At 40.8% G+C, this 22,419-nt stretch overlaps 1 protein-coding gene across 8 annotated transcripts in view; it reads right to left on the bottom strand.

Moving 5' to 3' along the window:
* The window catches only part of TP53BP1 (tumor protein p53 binding protein 1), an 81,490-nt gene that overhangs the window by 7,439 nt on the left and 51,632 nt on the right, over positions 1–22,419 (bottom strand). For 7 of the 8 annotated variants that reach the window (XM_031453180.2, XM_010994944.3, XM_064485658.1 and 4 more), the window contains 10 exons: positions 22,180–22,383; positions 18,955–19,012; positions 16,699–16,791; positions 12,424–12,907; positions 8,825–8,977; positions 4,989–5,260; positions 4,172–4,321; positions 3,449–3,879; positions 767–958; positions 134–349 (listed from right to left, as the gene is read on the bottom strand). In XM_031453180.2, the coding sequence (XP_031309040.1) occupies positions 134–349; positions 767–958; positions 3,449–3,879; positions 4,172–4,321; positions 4,989–5,260; positions 8,825–8,977; positions 12,424–12,907; positions 16,699–16,791; positions 18,955–19,012; positions 22,180–22,383 (2,253 nt within the window). The remainder of the gene's footprint in view (positions 1–133; positions 350–766; positions 959–3,448; positions 3,880–4,171; positions 4,322–4,988; positions 5,261–8,824; positions 8,978–12,423; positions 12,908–16,698; positions 16,792–18,954; positions 19,013–22,179; positions 22,384–22,419) is intronic. The other variant, XM_064485660.1, reaches the window with a different exon arrangement.

Raw genomic sequence — 22,419 nt, 5'->3', positions numbered from 1 at the left:
CGTACCCTGTGGGCTTGTGCGGGACCCCAGCTTTGTAGCCTGGACAGAAGGGCCACCTCTCCAGCAGCTGGCCTGCATTCTGCCGTGGTATGAGGGAGAACAAGGCCAGAGGGAGGCCAAAGGGAGCACTCACCAGGTTTCACAGTGGCAGATTTCCGGCCTCGCTTGGCGGGGGACCGTTCCTCCTCAGAAGTGATAAGTTTTCTTTTGCCTGAAGGCACTCCCATGGAGGCACGAGGGCTTTCTGTGACCTTTCGGGTGGGGGTTGTACTGCTGCTGCTGGAGGCAGTTGGGGTGGCTGGGGAATTGATGTTACTTCGCCGTTTCCGTTTCCCTTCCACCAAATTGTCTACAATAGGGTAAGCCAAAGTCAGGTCAAATCCTAGGTTCTGAGGCCCTGAACTCCAAAATGCTGGGCACAGCCATGTCAGAATCCACCACACCCTTTCCTCCACCTCCCATGGGGGAAGGAAGCCTCTTTTAAGGCCACCATATTTTCTGTCTCAGTCTCTGCCATGACTAAAATGTGTTTGGTCCCTTATAGAACTGGGGGAGCCAGAAAAATCTGAGGACTTATACTATTTGTTCCTGGGAAGAAAACAGAGATACTCAGTGGCTCCAAAAAATGACAGCTCATTACCATCTCATAAACCACACAGGAACGATAAGATTTAAGGAAGCATCACTGATTGCTCTATAAACCACTCCTCCCCAAACAAGCAGGCCAGGGCCCCCGAGGCAATTGGTCAGGAGGCCACGGTCTTACCTAAGCTGATATCCGCTGCCTTGGTGAGGGGCGTCACTGCCTCATACGGGCCAAGGCCATACTGCTCTCTCAGTCTGTTTCCTTGCTCCAAGGACAAGATGACAGCCATTCGTTTATACCACTTCCTTTGGCCTTCTTTTTCAATGCTGTAGTACAGCTCTCCAGACTCCTTCCGGTGCCCTTTCACCACTCCTGGTGGAAAAAAACAGAAAAGCAGCTTGCTGCTGTCTGGCTGCTCAGCACCCACTCACAAAGGCTCTGCAGAGCAAGGCCAAGTCAGGGCACCCGAGGAGGTCCGGAATCCTAGCCTCAATCCCAGACTCCGCCGGCACTCAGGGTGTATGCCGGTACTACTCAGGGACTGCAACATGCGGTTTCTCGGCAGAAGGAACCTTTAGTCATAAAATAAAAGCTTCCTAAAGCAACCTTTACGGGTTGTTAGCAGTTCAAATTGTTTTCGAAGTGAAGTGACACGTGGTTTCTTAATGGTCCTGTTATAACTTAACTACACCTTTGCTTCTTGGTTTTGTTGGAGGCTGGGAGGTAATTCTTGAGTTAAGCTGTGGATGAAAGATGACATCATTCTAAGAGAGACAGCATTTGTCTGTTTAGCAAAACCAAAATAGATACAAAACAAAGAAAGAAAAAAAATAAATCCTGCCTCTCCTGCCTAATCTTCCCTCCCTATTACCTACTTTCCTGCTCTTGTCCTGATTCAGAACCAGAGATAAGGCCTTTAGGTTAGAAGGAACACAATGTGGGGCATAAAAGGAAACTGGGCTAGAACTGAGGAGACCTGAGCCTCAGCCTAATTCTGCTACCACCAAGCTGATTTTGGGCAAAACCCATTTCCAATCCTGTGAAAAGCAGATATGTATGTATGTATGTATATATATTTATATTTATATATATAAATACAACACATATATAATACAAAAACGGCATCAATATGAATACTTTTTCATTCCTATGAACAGAAGGGTCCTTTTGTTCTCTCCCATTGGCCTGTGCTTGAGTGAAGGGACCCAGAGCACACACCAAGGAAATAAAAAGAGAGGAGAAAGCAGGCCTTGGTTCTCTCCTTATCTATGCCACAGAATCACTCTCTTTGCCCTTGCTTATTCATCTCCTGGCTTAAACCTCCATCACCACACTAAAGCAAAAAGACCCCCTCAAGAGCACAAAGAAGCCCAGAGCCAACAGCACACTCCACACCAGTGAGGAAATACCAGAACAGCAGCATTCTGGGGCTGACATTAGCAGAAGCCTCGCTACCTGGGACGCAGAATCCCCTTCCCTTACGCTGTACTTCCCTCCGCAGAGAGCACTGTCTCTCTGTCTTAAGAGAGCCTAATAATGGACCTCCAAGAGAGGCTTCACACTGGGAAAGGAAGAATACATTTGATACTAACCATGTAAGTCACAGGTCATAAAAGATCTCAATCCACATGGAGACTGGTGCCGCACAGGCTAAGTGTTGTTCCAAAAAATCCCGCAGATAAAGGATGTTTTTAAATGACAAACTCAATGCAGACATGTATCTCCAAATTAATTCACAGAGAAGAGGCAATATATTCAAAGAACTGGCACATGAAACCGTCATAACAAACACAAATCCCTCACCGTCACCAATGCAGGGAGCTGGCTAATTAAAAAAAAAAAGGCACCATTTTCCAAACCAGAGTAAATGCTGGGTATGCAGACATACAAACACAGCACTAACAATTTCTTTCTAAGCAACAATATCTCAGTATATCTGCCATACTCATCTAGTTAAGGTTCCCATCAAGAGAGGGAGGTAGTTTACAAGTTAGTGGTGAGAGAACAGAGACTAGAAAAGGGAAAAACACTAACTTCAAAATGGAGAGACTTGGCAACCACCACCTTCACCAAGTGATAAAGGTTAATATCAGTGACGCCTTCCAGGTGTCACACATTCCCCTCCCCCATATAACACGATGAGAAGGGCACGTCACTTCTGCAGCATTCTTTTCAAAAACCCCTAATGCCAACCTGATCAGGAGAAAACATGAGACAAACCCAAACTGAGGAGCATTCTACGAAACACCTGACCAGTACTCCTCAAAACTGTCAAGATCGTGAAAAGGAAGAAAAGATTCAGAAACTGTCACAGATCAGAGATCAAGGGACAAATGAGGATTAAATGCAATACTGTAATCCTGGCTTGGACCCTAGGACAGAAAAAGGAAATGGGAAAAGCTGGTGAAATCCAAAAAAGTCAGGAATTTAGTTAACAGTAATGAGCCAAGGCAGTTTTTTTAGTTTTGACAAGTGTACCATGCTAAAATGTTAACAACAGGGAAAGCTGGAAAGCTGGGTGATGGGCATAAAGGAACTCTCTGTGCTATTAGTACTTTGCAAATTTTCTGTATGTATACAATTATTCCAAAATAAGAATTTTATCCAAAAATAAATCAGCAACAAAGAACAACAACAAAAAAAGCTAGGGGTGAGGGGAACCAGTGTTTAGGGATGAAATTTCAGACTTTAGAGACCCCAGGAAGGTAACCAGGCTGGAGTGAAGGCTGCTGGTATTTTTGACTGGCGAGTGTTTAAGATGGCTGCCCCAGGGCACAGCAAGTCTCAGGTGTACAACACAGTGATTCGGTATTTTTACAGAGTCCATACAGAGTAACAAAACAGATGTGCTTCTTTTATTACCTGCACTGAAATACTCATCCTCCGAGAGGGCGGTCACTTCCGTATCCAGCGGGATGGGGTCACACAGCAGAATGTCTTTGCCCAGCACATCACACTCATACCCATCATCAAAGAGCAATTTATATTTCCCAGCTCCGACATCTCGTGTGATTTTTCCAGAGTAAAAATAGCCGTTGGATGACCACTTGGCTACAACACGGAGCCCGACAAAGCTGTTCCCTGGCGAGGAAGCATCTAAGCCATCAGAAGGGCCGGTAGCAGCCTGGAAAGGAATCTCTGGAGAGTCGCTTCGACGCAAAGCACCAGCACCCATGTCTGCTCGTCTGGTAGAGTCTGGCACTCGGGGCACAATGCGGGTGAAGGATTTATCGTCTGGCGACATGCTGGGTGAAATGTCCTCTATGCCCAAAGGGCCAGGCACAGCTGTTTCCCTAATGAGAGAGAAGAGACAGGAGAAGGCAGCAAGAATAAGCAGACAGGGCTGATCTACCGGCTTCCCCACTCCTCATCCGTGGGTCTCCAGCCCATTCTTCGCTAACCCCATCACAGGCATAAGCCTCGTGTCTTAGCAGCCTCACTCTGATCCCTGCCCACTCCCCAGTCAGTGAGGGCCCCTCTTCTCCCTCCTGACACCCCACACACTCTCTACTCCCCTCTCTTCTCTCTACTCCCTTTTTTTTCTGAAAAGTCACAGACTAAGTGTATCTCACACTACCCGGGTACCTGGTTCCAGTGGTCCGAGAAGGCGGGCGGCCCCTTCGCCCGCGCCCACGAGGTGTGACTGGAGCCTTCCCTCCCTGTCTGATGCCAAGGCCTGCATCACCATCCTCCTCACACACTGGCGTCCCTGTCTGACTGACCCCTTTTCTAGGACTAGAGAATGAAGACAGGTTAGTCTGACAGCACCTGCTACTGGACCCTCTCTTCACAGTCTCCCCTTGGTCCTCAGACTACATGCCAGGCCAACACGTGCTGAGCCTCCAGGGCAGCAGGAAGCTGGTCCACACACCCACCACCAAAGTACTAGCTGAGGAGCGGGAGTGCAGGATAACAAGTAAAGGGCATCCTCCTATATGCAAGTCTATCCCCTCCTGACAAGCTTCCTACTGCTGCCCTCAAAAACAGCACATCCATTTCTGCCCTGCCTTCTCTTGTACTTCAGGCTCTGGATACCTGTAGAGGAAAACAAAAAGCTAGGGAATGTGTCAAGTTGGGGCCACTACCCCAAACCATCTGTACTCCCAACCAAAACACTCGTAGGCTGCAGCAAATGGTGGGTAGGGGAGGCAGGAGCGTGTGCCAGCATTCCCAAAGTCCCCTCACCTGTTTTCTACATTTTCTCAGAAAGTCTGCCTCCCACAGGGCTCCACCCTCCCTCCCATGAAAACCCAGAATAGGAGAGGAACAAAAGGGGAGGAAGAGGAGCTGATTTCCTAGATGGAGGACAGGGAACTTCCCATTACTCCCCTTTTCCTGTGATATTAAAATGTCAGCAACCCTGCCCCTGCTGTGGCTCTCTCTCCGGAGACCCTGTCTGCACCTCAGTTTTCCTGGGCCTCCTCGGGAGCTGGGCAAGGCAAAATCTGCGGGTTCTGTCCCACTGGTTTTCCCTTTGAGTGGTCCGGCTCCTCTCCCCGAGCTGCCACTGCTGTGCATGGCTGAGAGGCTAGTCCCGCTCGACGTGCGGTGTAAGCTGGATGCCTTGGAGGAGAAGGAGCTGATATCCCCCAGGTCACCTGAAGAGCCCCCAGTCTGTGAAGGGGAAACCTCAGTTTCACACTCCTGACACTCGACAATTGGCTCTTCAGTCTCCTGCAAGGAAGAAATGGATGTGAGAGCTTCAAACAGCCACAGTAACGTAATGTGATGGCTGGAAAGTCCTAGAGATGGCAAAAAATTTCACTTCCAAAAGGTGGGAATTAGAAGGGAACTTTCTGGAATAAGGGAAACGTTCAATATTTTGTTTTGAGTAGTAGTTACATGTAACTGTCAAAAGCCACTGAACCCTTAAGACCTGTGCATTCTACTGGGAATACATATCTCAACAAAAAATGAAATAAAGGTAGTACTAGACCGGGAGTTAAATTATCTTTTTACTGGACAAGTTCATAACCTTTGGCTGCAGAAAACCCAGCAAAGATGCCAACCCAGAGAACAGAGGTCATTCCCTGTCTAAGAGAAGACTGGTAAGGAAGTAGGTAGGTTAGAGGAGGAAAATGAGTGGTTAGAAGCCCTCCTGGGTACAGGATTATGCAGTGGGTAGCCTTACATGCTTTCTGAAATTACATACTTTATATTACTTTTCAATATGTGCTCCAGGAAACAGAAAATTATCAGCAAAAAGAGCTATATAATGCTTTTACTGTTTAGAAAAATGAAGACCAAAAAGGTAATAATCAAAATACACGAATTTCCTGCATCTACAGAGGACAGGAATGTCAAACTGCCTTTATCTCACTCACATGCCTACTCTGATGGATTGGTAATGGTTGCCTGGAGCCAGTTTTAAGCAGCCTCTGAGGCTATTTCCTAGGTTTAGTGAGGAAAGGTTCCAGGACCAATCAGCAGTGTCCTCTATGGGCACAGGACTGAGAAACTACAGTGCTGCACATCTGCCCTCCTCCCCTAGACTGTTCACAATTATCGTGCTAATTTTCAGAGAAAATACGGTGAAGCATACGATAGACTCTTCCTTCAGAGAGTTTACAGTCTCTCTGTGAGACAGCATGCAATGCACACAGACATTTAAATAATGCTGTAAGATGATTAAATGATTATTTCTGACCACACCCTTCTTGAAAATTTCTCCTCCTCTAGAATTTATAAAGTTACTTTCTTTTCCTTTCATTCTACGTCTTTAGCTACTTCTATTTGCACTTGTTTTCTGGTTCCTGCCTATTCCTTTTAAGTTACTATTTCCCGGGGCTCTGTTCTCATTCCTTTCCTCTCTTCCATACTTTTCCTGGCCAGTCCTACCGGACTTATCCCTGCCAGTCTACCAACAATACAATGCTGACTCAGCTCCCAACTCCCGGACACAAATGCCTACTAAACTCTTCCCCCTGGATATACCAGGGACACCTGTAATTTAACCCATCCAAAACTCAATCTGTCATCTCTCCATTTCCTTGCCTTCGCTGAATGAATCCTGGGCATCCCCAGTGCTTCTCACATCCCTGCAGCTCTCTGTAGCAGTGTCTGGTTTTTCTCAAGCAAACCTCAATTCATGAGTTTGGAGATGAGACGCTTCCTTGCTCCTCACAGCCACTAACAGACCATTTCTATCTCCCCACCTCTTTCTCCTACCAAACCACTACTTCCATTCTGTTAAACTCTCTCCTCCCCTCCCTGTCACTCACCAACAGCCTCCCAATCACTCATGCTCACGCATGAACACATTATACTCCTGGTTCACAGCCTCCTTCCCCTCCCTGATCCCTACTTCTATCATCATTTTCTGAGGCTAACATCCATCAGATGACCCATCCAGCAATCCTCTTTACCTCTTTACCACCATTACTCAGCCATCTACTATCAGGGTCATTACCAGAAACTGTACCACCTCCAAAAATCTCGATCACAAACACACCATTCTCCAATCACCATCTCCTATCACCCAACGTGCCTGCGCTAGCTGGATCCGAGTCAGCATAATCTGCCAAGGTCACTTGACTAGAGCAGGTTTTGTGAGCCCAGAACTTAAGTCAGTCCCTTCTGGACATGGCAAACATGCAGAGGCAAGACCTGCCTAGAGGGCTGGGATTCCAGGCTGTGTCTCAGTCGGAGAGTAGGCCCAAAGGGCAGTACCCACGTACACCTGCCTTTGCCACTGTTCAGGAGTAGAGGCCTTGTTCTTATAATGACCTAGACCCAGGCTCCAAGTGGGCCTGCTATAATCTTTCTAATGTGTTTGCTTATTTTTCCCCTGTGTGTCCCTCCTACTAGACAAAAAGAGGCCACATTAAGACAGAGATAGTAACCATCTTCCTTCCTGGCTATATTCCCGTAATAGCACAGTGCCCGCCACAAAAGAGGCCCTCAGTAAATATTTACTGAATGAAGGATCTTCTCTCTCAAACCAGTGTCCTATTTGTATTCTCTATCTCAGTAACCAGTGCCACCATCTATCCAGCTGCCCAGGCAAAAAGCCCAGGCATCACATTAGCTACCTCCCTCTCCCACAATCCCCACTCTCAGGCATTGACCACAGCCTATCAATTTCACCTTCTATGTATTTCTTACATCTACTTCTCTCCTCTCAGTCCTTACTGCCATGGTCCTAACTTGACGCTCATTACCTCTTGTCTGAGCCATGCCTTCAATCTCTCCCACTCCAATCAGTTGCTACACTGCTGCTAACTGGAACTTTCCAACATGCAAATCTGAGTGTGTCGTCCCTTTCCCCAAAATTCTTTAAAGGCTCTTTCTCCATCACACAAAAGATAAAAATCTAAACTCTCTTCTGTGATATACCAAGCCCTTATGCTCTGGGCCCTTACTAACCTAAACAGCATCCTCTCACTATTCGATACCCCACTGTTCTCACCATATGCTAAATATTCAGTAAGCATGCCATGCTGCCTATGTATTTACATACCTTTTCATTCGGCCTGCAGTGTCTTTCTCCCCACCCCCTCAACGTTACCTGCCACACCCTTGAGTACTAGATCCTCTATGAAGCCTTTTAGCCACCTCCAAGTAGGCTAGCAGGCTCTGTTCCCTCTTTCTAACACACCTTTCCACACACCACTATAGCAGCCACAAGTTCCGGGTTTGCTGCACATCAAGTGAACCATAAAATGGCTCCCAGATATTAACATATGTACAGAGCAAGAATTGCCAGATCTTTAATTCTAGAAAATCTCTCTAACTTCAGCCAGTATTAGATCTAAACAAAGTCAGCATATAACATCATCCACTGTAACAGTCAATGAGCACCAGTAACATGCTGACACTGGGAATGAGTTCACAATGAAGCCTACTAAGAAATAAAGGTACACCTCCTACAACAGGTCCATAACCACACACAGGAGGAGACCAAGAAAGAATACAGTGAGTAAAAAATGGTAGCATGTGAGGAAACAGTGGGAAACTGTAAGAAAATGCAGCTCTTATACACGAGAGAGATTTCTCTGTTCTTTATAGGAACGGAAAGCATGATGGGACTGGCTAAATCAGCAATTAAAGGTCTCTGCCATGGCTGGCAGAGACAAAGAATTCAGGGCCCTAACACAGTTCTTATATCTTTCTAATAAAAGAATGAAGGAAAACAAAGTGTTAGTAGCTAGTTGCATAGGGAAGGGGGGTGGAAGTAGAGAGCCAGGGTCATTTTTCTATTCAAAGAAATCTGCCACAGAGACCGAAAGTATGTATTACCTCAGTTACTTTTCTTTCTACTTCTGTTCCGTCCACATAATACACGTCTGTGATGACACGAGTGACAAGTGTGCGCACCTCACGAATTGTTCTCATGTGGCGATGCAAGACGTGGCCATGTGGGGGCTGAGGAATATCAAATTCTTCCTCTCCCTATGATGGAAAATACAGAACACAAGTATGGGTCTCACTGCAAACTGGCAGAATCACAAATCAACCTCTTCATGATGAGCACTGTTCAGAGGTTCCACGAAGCTAATGTGATGGAATTTTCCAGCCGCTTTGTTTCTAGGCACCTAGAGGTAACACTAGGGATGCACCAGCTGTATAGCCAGAGGCTAGAAAGAGTTTGTATCAGCATCACCTAAAAACAATCTATTTCTGTCTAAATCAAAATCATATCAAGTATGTATTGTATGAAGTATATTTAAGAGAAACTTTGCCCCCTTAAAAGCACATTATTTTTAGATTGCAATCCTTCTGATTCGTTGCTGACTTGTCAATCAGCATACAAGGAAGGCATTCTTTAGAACTTTATATAAACCACAATGACATCTGTTAATCTCACTGCAGTCTGTTTTCTCCTGTATCAGTAAGTGAAAACTACAGTTTATTTATACCTGGAACAAGATATACTGATTTTGCCTAGAATTAAATATGAAGTATTTAATCTACTCCAAATAAAGATGATAACTAAAGAGTTGAGATAATGTCCAGAAAGAGAAAACATCAGCAAATTGGGATTTTTGTATCTAGTTGTACAATAAGGAATAATCAGTCATGGAGTTTAAAGAAGACCCAAATATTTTTATGACAAGTCTTATATACATGTTTTCTCATAACACCTGTATCACATTTATCCACATCCACGCCTCCACCTTCTACCCCACTGGCTCTGTAATTCTGACAGAAAATGCATATTTTTTTCTCCCACTTTATTTCCCCTATGGTAGACCTGGTTTTACTTTAAGTCAGTGTCAATGTATCCAAGTCTTTCAAAAGAGTTCTATGTACCACTGCAATAATGATGAGGCAGGTTTTTTCCTTAACAATGTGGTAGTAATTTGCCTAAAGTTTTTAATAATTTATCTGAGTAATTCCCACTTCAAGTTAAGGGTGAAACATCTACCAAAATGAAGATATGTAAATTATGTGCATAACTATAAATAAAATCAAATGCATGGAAACTTATTCAACTAATTCCTTGAAATACTTCTAACAGAGTGCATTAGGCCCTAGACCACAGGGGTCAAAAAGATTTCAGTGCTTTATACATCCCTGAAATGCAGCCAAAAGCCTCCCTCCATTCTTCTATTACAACAGCCAGGCAAATGATCCCTTCAGGAGGAATACTTAAACACACATGTCTGATAGAACGAGAAAGGAGAGAAGGGAAAGGGGACAAACCCAAAGAAAGTTTACGTTCACTCTCTCCAAACAGTCTTCTGAAAAGAGATTTCTGTAAAGATAAGTAATTTGAGGATCTTGTCATAATTAAGGGAAAATAGAAAGAAAATAAAACCACACTTTCACTTCATAGAAAACCTGGCTCCAGGCCCACTGGACACATAAATGAAAACGTAAGGAATGTCAAAAGGTAGGCTGCCTGAGCTGTTCTCTGCGTTGTGGCCTTGAGTCCTACCCAGGCTGCTGGGGTTAAAAGAGCACTGACACGTGGAAAACCCCCATACAGCCTTCCTCATCTTCCAACCACCCTCCAAAAGATGGCACACAAATCCCAATTTGTTATTGTACCTGCCGTCTGTATTTTTTTTTATTGTGGTAAAATATACTTAACATAAAATTTACTATTTTAACCATTTTTAAGTATCTTGTTTGTGGCATTATGTACATTCACACTGTTGTACAAACATCACTGTATCCACCTCCTGGACTTTTTCATCCTTCCCAAAGGAAACTCTGTACCTATTCACCGTCTTTATTTTTCTAGCACTTCCCATTTCTTAGCAGGAGCACCTCGCTCTTAAATGTGTTGCTTCACTCTGTCTGCCCCAGCAGGAGCACAGCACAGCAGTATTTAAAACAATAACAATCAATAGGTGAAAGCAGCAGCCACTGCATACAGAGCAATTTACCAGCGCCAGGCCCAGGGCTGAGGGCTCCGCATGCCTTCTCTCATTTAATTGTCACGATATCCAGATGAGGTCTGACTCCAAGGCCTGGGCCTTAACCACTTTGGCTCACTGGCTCCTATCATCATGATGAGACAGGAGCAGGGGTCATTTCCCTATTTTACAGAGGGGGAATACGTGAAAGTAAAGGAAAATAAAATCTAGTGGCACCCATATGACTGCTATCTTTACGATCAAGTTTAACTCTTTTAATAAAGGCAGAAAATCCAAATTATTATGTGGCTGAATGCAAACACTTTAAAGATCTCAGAGACTGTGTAACTATAATGGGCTGACATAAATAGAATTTTTGGAGTTCCTAGAGAGGCATGGAAACAGAACAAGACTACATAAGCTATTTAAAAAATAGCAAAGCAACGTAGCATAATGAAAAGAATACCGATTCTGAAGTCAGATATGCTGAGTTCAAATTCCAGTTCTGCCACCTACTGATGGCAAAATCTTGGGCAAGTTACTTAACCTCTCTTCAGCTTGCTTTCTTTACCTGTGAAATGGGAATAACACCACCAACCTCATGGGTTGTCTTGAGCACAATGCTGATATACTGTAGGTGGTCAATAAATAGAAACTATATTATTTTATTTTTATAAAACAAACAACTTAGACCATTCAAATGAGAGGCACATCACTAGTGAAGCTTTCCTAGGCAGATCCCAAGTGATGATGACCCACCAGAGCAACTGAGAAGGCAATTTACCACCATAATTACTAATTTCCAAATTTTCCCTGCCATGGAACCCACTGCCATCTGATAAAATTTTATGAACCTCCTCTTATTAACATGTACATTACTACCACCACTTCTCACCTAAGCAATTTCTCCTAGTGTCTACGCTGCCTTACTCTATTCCCAAGAACCTGTTTTCTTCTAGTCTCACTTCCATCGGCCCCAATCTTTTTCCTTTCCCTCCCACATAACATCTAGTCTTAGCCTCCTTCTGCAGCCCCTGGGCACTGGGGGACTCTCCCTGTTACTGTTCCCTGTTTCAGTTCTGTGATGCACTAGCCTTCATGCTTCTTTACTCCTTCCTCCTTCATTTTCTACTCTCTTCATTCCTGAGAACCAGGGTGAAATAGACTTGGAGGAGAAGCAGTTAGCTCTGATGGTTATAAAGGAGGATGAAAAATGACGGCAGAAGGAAAAGATTAAATGTAGAAAAGTATTATAGGACCCAGACTATATTTCTGGCTTTCTCTTCCATAAAAGACCTACCTGACAAATTCTGGCACTACTCCAACTTCCCTCAAAGACTACCTATTGGCTATAGCTACCCATAATTTTCACTACCCTATCTCTATCCTGGACCACTTGTCTTTCTCTTTCAACCACTACTCTGTATAAAGCTGTTAGGAATTATCATTAAGTAGAAGTACCACAACTGAAATTCTCTGAGACTCCAGAGAGTTGAAAATAGGACCCCTGAGGTACCCTATATGTCCTCTCACCTGGCTCTGGAGCGACTCTGTATCATCCCCAGGACCACTGCCTGGTTTCTCACCACTGCCCCTCTCAGTCTGAACTGTGGCATCTTGTCTTCCAGAGTTCTGGTCCACTGTATTGGTCCCCTGTTCACACACATTCTTTACGGTCTGAGTTGCTGCTGAGACGGTTTCTGGAACCCACAGGGAATGCTCCATGGTCTGGATTCCTATGTTATTTTGGGTGGGCCTTTCAATCAAGGCCTTTCTAGGCTTTTCCTGATTGGTATTCTGTCCTTCTTTCTGGCCTTCTGGCGTATCTGTCTCCATTGCTTCCCCTTGAGGACTGGCTGGCTCCTGTGTGGCCATCTGCTGGGAGGCAGGAGAAGCAGGGACTTTGACAGGACTACTGGGCTTCATAGGCTGTTGACTTTGCCTGGTCCTTTGGTCATCTTCCAATTTTCCCTTCTCTTCTTCATCTTGAGTACTTGGAAAATGGAGCATGTTCCCCCTGAAAATCAACCACATAAAGAAACCACATCAAGTAAGCAAGTGTGTGTGAGTGTGTGAGTGTGTGTGTGTGAGTGTGTGAGTGTGTGTGTGTGTGTGTGTGTGTGTGCTGGCAAGGAGGAACCATAATTTGACAAGTTGAGAAACGTGGGGAAGGGAGAAAATAAGGTGACCAAGCATATTACCTTCTAAGGTTTCTCATCATAATTTCACTCCCATGAAAAAATGCTACATAGGACTATTCCATCATGATGATAAACAGGCATAAAATTTTTTCTCATCATTAGCTAAGAACTCTGAAACTTGACCCAGGAAAATAAAGTAAACAAAAGATATAAAACCATTGCTGAAGTCACAGACAATGAAGGCAACTTAGGGACCTACTTCAAAATCAATTAGATCAAGATGTCTCATTTGACTTTATGAATGGTTCTAACATTCCTTAAATGACTCCAGCATTCCAGATACTGTTCATGTATACCCCTTGACTAGTAAGTTTAGGAAAAGAAACCTGATCTATAAAGAAAAGAGTGGTGAGATTCTAGCTTTGCTAGCTATCCTGGCATTATCTACAACTAACTTTCAGAATGACCTGGTTCCTCAAATACAGTTCAAAATATTTCTTTTTATTAGCCTTCCCTTTGGTTATCAGTGAGTTACTCATATATCCCACAAGCATTTGATGAATGTCTCCTACAAACCAGATATCATGAAGCCCTGAAGTGCCTAGGAGCTTTCTGACATGTCCTTAACACTACACCAGAATAAATATGCCCAGATTAACTCCAAGTGGGCAAGTTACACAGAAACTTAACATTCATGTCTTATTTATCTCTATACTTTAAAACACCTGACACAGGGCTTAATATAAAATAAGTGCTTAATAAATTTACTCTGAACAAAAGAATACTCCTCAATCAATTAACTGCAAAAATCTACTCTGAGATTAAATAAACTAATTGTTTAATTGTGTTCATGTAGAAAATGCCCATAACTTCTAACTTTTTAGTAAATTGTAACTTCAGTGAGTCACTGTACTGTAAACAACAAACTAATGCATTTTTAGGTTGCATTAAACATATAACAGCCAGAATAAAGATAAAAAGAATCCATTCTGAACTGACGATGGAAGACATCTGGAATGTTTCAGATTGACATTTTCTTACAAGGCATAAACTGAGATACATTCAGAAGATAAGATTCAGGTTGATAAAGGGTCTGTAAATGTCTGGCCAGAGAAAAGACGGAGCTAGTCATCTAGACAGAGAAAACAGTCTCCAACTTGGAAGGAGCTCTTACCCTTAGAAGTTGGACTAATCTGGATAGACAAAAAAAGGGAAGAATGAAGAGCTCTTTAGGGCTTGCTCTGCTCTGGATCTTGGGGAAGAAAGAGAAAAGGAGAAGTTTCTGAGGTTACTACCTTATGCAGCTCAGCTTACCAAAACAGGAGAGCAAAGCAGGATTTAGAAGAGAGTTCTAATATGAAAATTAACACATGTATATTCATGTATGACTGAAGAATTGTGCTGTACACCAGAAACTGACACATTGTAAACTGACTATACTTCAATAAAAAAAAAATAGAAGAGAGTTCTAGCCTAAAAGAGCCTAGTATACATTTGGTTATTATAGCTTGCATCCTGTCTGTCAGGAACCTCAACTGAATGAGGAAGAACAGGTGAGAATAAGATCACTAGAAGACAGGTAAGTAACACCTACCCCTGATGGAGTTTGTAAGTGATCATAAGTATAAATTACTTAGCATAGTTGCTAGGTACACAACAGACGCTCCATCAGTATCAGTTGCATAAGGCAAAGTAATTAAGGAAATTCAATTCATTTTCTCTATAAACTGAATACTCATGTTTGAACCTTTAAGACATCTAACATATCAACATCTGGGCAACAATGAAAGTGCACCAAATGCTAGAAGGAACAGGACTTGATTAATCATTTCAAGAATTCATTGACCATTATTCCACACCCTTAAACAAGCCTACACATTTTACCTCAGAAGCTTTGCTTAGGAAAGAACTTCTGAATAGAATTTCACTTCCAAAATAAAGCTTTGTTTTATTTTTGACTTTTTAATTCTTAGCCAACAAATACTAGGTTGCTTTTCCCCCACAACTGCTATCAGAACAACTTCTCTCTCTCTTGCTCCCTAAGGATGAAAGGTATCTCACTGCAACATTAGCAATATTCAGCAGTTTCCTATCAAATATCAGAATTTTGGTATTTATCTTTCTCATGTTAGCATCAGTCAAATGAATGATGTTCAAATCACAGTCACTTCCTTATAAGAAATATCTTACAAGAAGTAAAGATGTGGTATATTAATGTCTCAAAATACCATAAAGAAGGAATCTTTAGTACCCGAAAAGAACTTTAGAAGACAAAAGAAATCCACTAACTATAAGAAGGACCACATTCCTCTTTTTTCATTAGTTCTAGCTACCCAATTCTACTCTGGACGCTATAGTTCAGATTTAGAAACTGATGCAAAGAAAACAAATTTTAGCACAGAAAGCCTGGGTAAAATTAATCCAAAGTGAAATATGAAAGAATAAACCTACATATTTAACAAACTTCCAATCATTCTGTTCTGAGTGTAGGTCTGTCTACAGAGGAACTAGAATCAAATCCAGCTGGATTCTCAGGCCCTTGTTCTACCAAGGTTAAACAAAATTCCCCAGCATCTTGGCTCCTCTGTTTTAAAATAGTTTAATGAAACAGGAGGGCAATACAATGCAACTGATAAATCTCATCATTGCTGGGCCATGACCATACATACCACCTCTGGCATCACACAAAGCAGCATTTCACCTAATAACCCTCTTGATTCAACAGAGGATATGATGTGGGCTATATGATTCCCAAGAATTACAATAAGCTCGCATTTAATAATTTAAATGCCCAGTAAAAGCACTGACATGTTCCTTGTAAATATTTCTATCAATAAGGAACATAGAAATTATGTTGCAAATAACAGCAGGAATATACCTGCTGACAAAACATTATTAACATTCTCTAATTACAAAATCCCTGAATTCTAGAGATAAAAGATTCTACTTCATAGTGAAAATATAAGCTTATTCCACTGCCATTACTTATTTCTCTATACTAAATATAAGAATCATATATTCCAGGTGGGAGGGTAATAGCTCAGTGGTAGAGTGCACTCTTAGCATGCAGGAGGTCTGGGTTCAATTCCCACTATCTCTATTTTAAAAAGAAAAAAAAAGTAAAAAAAACAAGAAGAAAGAATCATATATTCAAACAAGATACTCTTTAAATAGAGAAGAAATACTTTTAACTCAAAAATGTTTTTACTGCTTCAGAGATGTTCTAAGAGATGATGGAGTAAAGAGATTATGGGAAAATTTTAATTCCATCAAGTCTGACAAACTTCAAATTTGGGATGTTGAGCATCTCAGTTTTGCCATATGGGAAACTAAAGGCAAATAAAAAGTCTATTAAAAGTAAACATTTCCAAAACTAAAAAATGGAATAATCTCAGAAACACAGAATGATATATTTTCATAAATTTATGAAGACTCAATCATTTCAAATTGATCAAACTGGCAAATAAAGATAAAAATTTGTATCTATACAATATTTAATAAAATTTCTCATGATATCTCATTTATAAATTCATCTAGAATATGTCACAGTTCCTAAGACAAAAAAGTAAGCTAAAGTTCACCAAACAGTAGCAGTATATTCTAGATTTTGCTACCAACCATTTTGTGATCAACATAGCCCAAAAAGTACTATGAAAATAATGCTCGCCTGATGGGTGCAGGAGCAGGGTCTGGACTTCGAGCCTCATCCTCTTGTTGGGCATCACCGACACAGCTAAACACAGACATGGTCTTCTGGGAACTAAGAAATAAATTAAAGCAATATACTGTGTTAGTTTTGAAAGGAAAAGTATCTCTGGAAACTATTCTTTCAGGCAGAGAGAAAATAAAATCCTTTCTCTCAATCCCAAACTCTAAGCCTCCTTAACCACAATGCAAATTCTTCATACTTATTTCAAATAGCATAATAAAAAAACTCTCAAGGAAGATTCATGGGAAATAAAGTGGATAGAGGACTATATTAAATACCATAAAGATGCAATCAGCAAAGTCCAGAATATAGGAAACTCTGTAGGATAAACCACTTGGTTTCTTCAAGAAATAAATTGCCAGAAGAATAAAAGAGGGAAGAAGCCCCTACAGATTTAAGCAGATTTAACCTAAGAGACATATCAATCAAATGCAATGTGTAGACCTTGTTTGGATCTTGATTCAAATTGTAAAAACAATAAACTTATGCAGCAATCAGAAAAATCTGAATACTGAGTATCTGATGACATTAAGGAATCAATGCCAATTTTAAAAGCAAGATAATAGTACTGTGGTTAAGTCCAAAATGTAGATTTCTCATCTTTTAGAGAAGCACTGAAATACTTAAAATGATATAATGCTAGAAATTAGCTTAAAAATAATCCAGTGGGGAGGAGAGTGCTGGAAGTATTTATAAATGAATCAAGACTGGCCATTAGTTGGAAATTTCTGACACTGGTAATGAATACATGGTGGTTTATTATACTACTCTTTTTACTTTTGTATATGCTTGAAACCTTCAATAATGAAATGCGTGAGAGAGAAATAAGATGGCAGCAAGTAATCGGAACAGCACCAAGTTACAGACGGCACTTAAAAACAGAGTACTGCTGCTTCATTTAAATGCAGAGGGAACAATGACTATTTAAACTATTCTGACAGCTTACTTTGATTTCTTTGATTTCTTAAAAATCTGGATTCTCATATATAAAACTTGCTCCATAACAATAGCAATGAATCTCATTCTGTGATCCACCAATCCAACCCTCTGCCTTAAGTTTTTTCCCTATTTTTAATTTTTTTAATATTCCACCCAAAGGTCTGAGAAGCTTCAGCAGTATATTCTGTTTCCTCTTAACAGTCATGTGTACAGACTAATACACTGTGTCTGGTATACAGTTCTGTTAAAACCAGAGATCGAGCATAAACTCCATTTTCTTAACTTGTAAGACTACATATCACTAAAGAGTCTTCACTGAATAAGGATTCCAAGATGTTTATCTTTCAGATTAAATATAATCTCTAGACGCAGCTTCACACAAATCAAAGGATTTAGATAGGTCAGAAATTTCTAACTGGGGATCAGATTTAGTCCATAGACAGATTTGACCCACCAAGCAAAACTTTTATTTTTAAAAATCTAGATTTCACTTTAAAATTTAAAGATTTGGCAATGGTAAGTTTGCATTCTTGCATGGTAACGATCACCTGAGTTGAACAGGGGCTACCCCCTCTTAAATGGGGCACACGTTCGCTTAGCCATCATCGTCAACACTTCATGCTCTTGCACCTAGCCTTTACTTACGTTTGTAATATCTGTCTAGCCTGATTTAAGAATCCTCACCTGTACTTCAACAATCGCTGCTAGGATCTTGATGTTGGGTGACTTATGCCAGAAACCAATGAAACAATTCTATTCTCATGGCCACCAGATGGCAAAGCTTACCACCAGAGCCTCAGAATGGGGTCATATTCATCCTCAAAGCATTACAGCATTCATGACAAAGCAAAAATAACAGATCAACACTGCAGTTAATTTGGCAGGCAGAAGAGAAAAATGGCCTGAGGCTGTGGCTGGGGTGGGGGTGGGGGCAGACCTCAGAAGGAAAAAGGTCTTTGGCTATCCCTTAGTAACCCTCTGTTTCCTCACCAACAGCAACAACAATCTAGTCTCACCCACAGAAAAAGGAAAAAAGAGCACTCCCACATGAACAAAAGGAAGACAAGGTAACACCATTAAATATCTTAGCTCTAAGTATAGCAAAAACTTCATTAAAGTATTAATAAGAAGTCTACAGTTAGATTCAACATTTTGCTAAATCTTTTATGCTGAAGTTACATTTTAAGTTTTTTCCCCTCTTGATAAATCATCTTCCCCTCATTCTCAGTGGCTTTGTATATTAAACTCCTCTAAATAGCAACTAGCTCTGGTTACCTGGCAACAGCCTCAGCAACAGCAGTAGATCCATTTTTTCTTTCACCAGTTGCAGGCTCTGAATAAAAACAAAAGAAAGGAAAAAGAAACAGAACTCAGTTAGGATCACACCTAAAATTCTTCTCTAAAAACTTGCTCAACCCCAGTGATGCTCTAAAATAACGCCTGGATTTCAGAAGTTAATGAAGGCCTCCTTTCACTATGACATTAAAAAAAAAAAAATTACATTAAAAAATCAAAACCAGCTTTATTAGTATTTATAACAATAAAAAGGAAATGGGTATGAATAATAAGTGAACATAAAAAAGATTTATCATTTGGGAGGAGGATATAGTTCAAGTGGTAGAGTGCACACTCAGCACACACAAGGTGCTGGGTTCAATTCCCAGTACCTCCTCAGAAAATAAATAAATAAATCTAATCACCTCCCTCTACAAAAAAATTTAAAAAAAAAAAGAAAAAAGATTTATCATTTAATGATATGTTTTTCTCATTTCTATTAATTTTCTTTCAAACTTCCTACAGAAGACTAATCAGTTCAGAAATACAATATGCTGAATTACTAAGCAGTAACATTTAAAAATGAAAATGAAACTTGTGAATATCAATTCATCTCCTCTCATACAACTAAAATACTCATGTAGTAAAAATTTTAAAAAAATTTTTTAAATTTTAATATTTCAAAACAAATTAAAGGTTAAAAAATAAACAACTTCAATAAAATTAATTATGTAGGAAAATGTCTTAGGTTGATGCACAAATTTAAATAGTATACAGTTTTAGAAGAACCCATATATAGAAGGTACTCAAGTTCTTCCCAAAGTGCTTTTGGGATAGATATTTGAAAAATAAAATAAATTTTCAAAAAAGAATCTGTAGCAAAAAATTAAAGGTCATATTGAAAAGAATCCCATATTCTCTAAATAATGTCAATAATGTCAAGGGATTAAAATTTGTTCATTTACAATTAATTCCAGCCTTAGAGAAAATAACAAATTTTTAACACATTTCTAAAATATTCATAACTCATCATAATCTAAATAGTCCATCAAGGAGACAGCAGAAGTTTGGTGGTTAGAGCCCTGGCTCTGAAACAGAAACCTGGCTCAGGCCCCGGCTTCAGCACTTAGTAGTCCAACCTGGGAGTAAACTTCTTTTGAGTCAGGTTCCTCATCCATAAAATAGAGATTAAAAAGGATCAATCTCATAGGTTTGTTGAGAGGATGAAATGAGGAAAACTGTGAGTATGGTGCCCAACCACTACGCTCCTAGTATCAGGAAAGGCAGTACAATTTACTAATATGGTCATCTTTAATATTTAGTTCCATTTGCGGTCTTCCCAATTGTAATTTCAAACCTGAATACTCAAGGCTACCGTATACTCTCTTGATAAGCCCTACTTGATTTCAGAGAAGATGGTAATAAGGATGGAAACATGTTACATTTTAATTTCTACTGAGGTTCTAAGATTCAAATCAATAAGCACTAAAAAGCAGAACAGCACTGTAGTTTGGAGCCAGACCTCTGTTTCTTGGCACTACTTTGAATTCGGGTTACGCCACTGACTAGCTGTGTGATGCTAGAGAGCATGCCCAATCTTCCTGTGCCTCAGTTTCCTTACCTGTAAAATGTGGATAACAACAGGATCCTCTTTACAGGTTATGAGATTTTATGAGCTGTACATGTATGACATACATAACTGGCATAGAGTAAGAACTCAAAATATATTAGCTGGAATGTCTTTTCTTTGGTCTCAGAGAACGAGAAGTCCTACTTATTCAAGTCCACCCACTCTTGTGATCTTTGAAAGCTCCCTCCCCCTCCCCATTTCTCTCAGGGGCCTCATTTTTAACCCATCTCTTTTTTGGGAGACTTCCTTTCAATCAATAACCTTCTCAGGTCTCCCTCAGTCTAAAAATGGAAGAAAAAAAAAATCTCCCTCAATCCTGTATTTCCCTCTACCTTGCTGTATTTTTTCTTCCTTTATCACATAAACTTCTCAAAAGTAGAATCTGCTGCCTCTTCTCCCCTCTTCACTCCTCAATTACCTTCAGCATAGCTCCCACCCAAACCACTACACTGAAATAGTTCTTGCTAGAATCACCAAATGAATCCTAACTGCCAACTCCAATGTACATTTTCAGACATATCTTACTAGACCTCACTTCTGCATATGACATTGTCATCTTCTTACAACTCTCCTCCCACAGGCTTCCATGGCTTTATACTCTCCTAGTCCTCTTCCTGGAATATTCCTTTACAATCTCCTTTACAAGACGTCTTCCTCTTCTAACTCCATTAAACAGCATTTAGAAACTACCTAGTGGAAAAATTATAAGCTCTGAAGTCAGATGAATCTGATTCAAACTCCAGCTCCACCTCTTACCAATTATTGCAATCTTAGGTATATAACTTTAAAACCTCTCTCAGTCTCTGTTTTCTCATCAGTAAAATGGAAATAAGGATATTTACTTTGGAGCACTATCATGACAACAAAATTCAGATGTAAGTCATTCAGTGTTTTTTTCCTCCCTTTTACTTCATATTCAACTGGTCCCAAGGTTCTCTCTATTCTACTACTCATCTCTCAAATTCATCCCCTCGTCTCCATCCCCACTACTCATGACCCCACTTCCTGGTGAAGACTGTGTCTGCCAGGCAGCAGAATAGGAAATGGGCAAGGAAATGAAAGGAATATGCACAAAGGCACAAATTTTTCAAATATTCAGCTGATGTTTTTAAAAAAAGCAAATCTGATCATATTATTTATTCCCTTGCCATAAAATTCTTCAGCTTGTCAGCATGCTATAAAAGGCCTTTCAGAACCTGGTCTCGACTTTGCAGCCATTTTCTCACACCTTCTCTGTACTCCAGCCATACCAACAACTTGCAATTAATGTGGGAAATAGTCAACATAAACCTACAATGTGAACCCACAATCCTAAATTTTCTATCCTCTTCTGAACTCGAATTATAGAAACCAATTACTTTGTGTAGACACAAGTCTAATACAGAGATACAAGCAGCACCACAGAGATTATAAAATGGGGCACCTTCAGCAACATGATAGTGACTAGCTGAAAATGAAGAATTCAGTTTGTAAGAGTAAGACTTTACACACTTATAATTATGAAAGTATCAACCACTAAAACTAGAAGATAATTAATACTTCCCAGAAGATCCAGACCTACTTGTTACCCAAGACTAACATAAAATAAAACTTACTTTCCAGACTAAACTGCAAAGACTCTTCACTCGGCTCAGTCTCAGGACTGACCAGTTTCATTCTCAGACACAATTTATCATCCATTTCTGGAGCAGCCCCAGAATCTCCTTTGTCATTCTCAAGTATGGGATCGTTGGTCTCCACCATGCTTTCAGACATGACATCACTGGTTGCTATGTTGCTTGCTGGATAATTGCTAATCCCTGAAAGAAGGGAGGCAAGGGGAAGAAAGAACAACA

Source organism: Camelus dromedarius, chromosome 5 (genome assembly GCF_036321535.1).
Source record: "Camelus dromedarius isolate mCamDro1 chromosome 5, mCamDro1.pat, whole genome shotgun sequence".
NCBI lineage: Eukaryota > Metazoa > Chordata > Mammalia > Artiodactyla > Camelidae > Camelus > Camelus dromedarius.
Note: the sequence above shows the minus strand (reverse complement) of the source record. Positions and strands in the feature narration are given on the sequence as shown.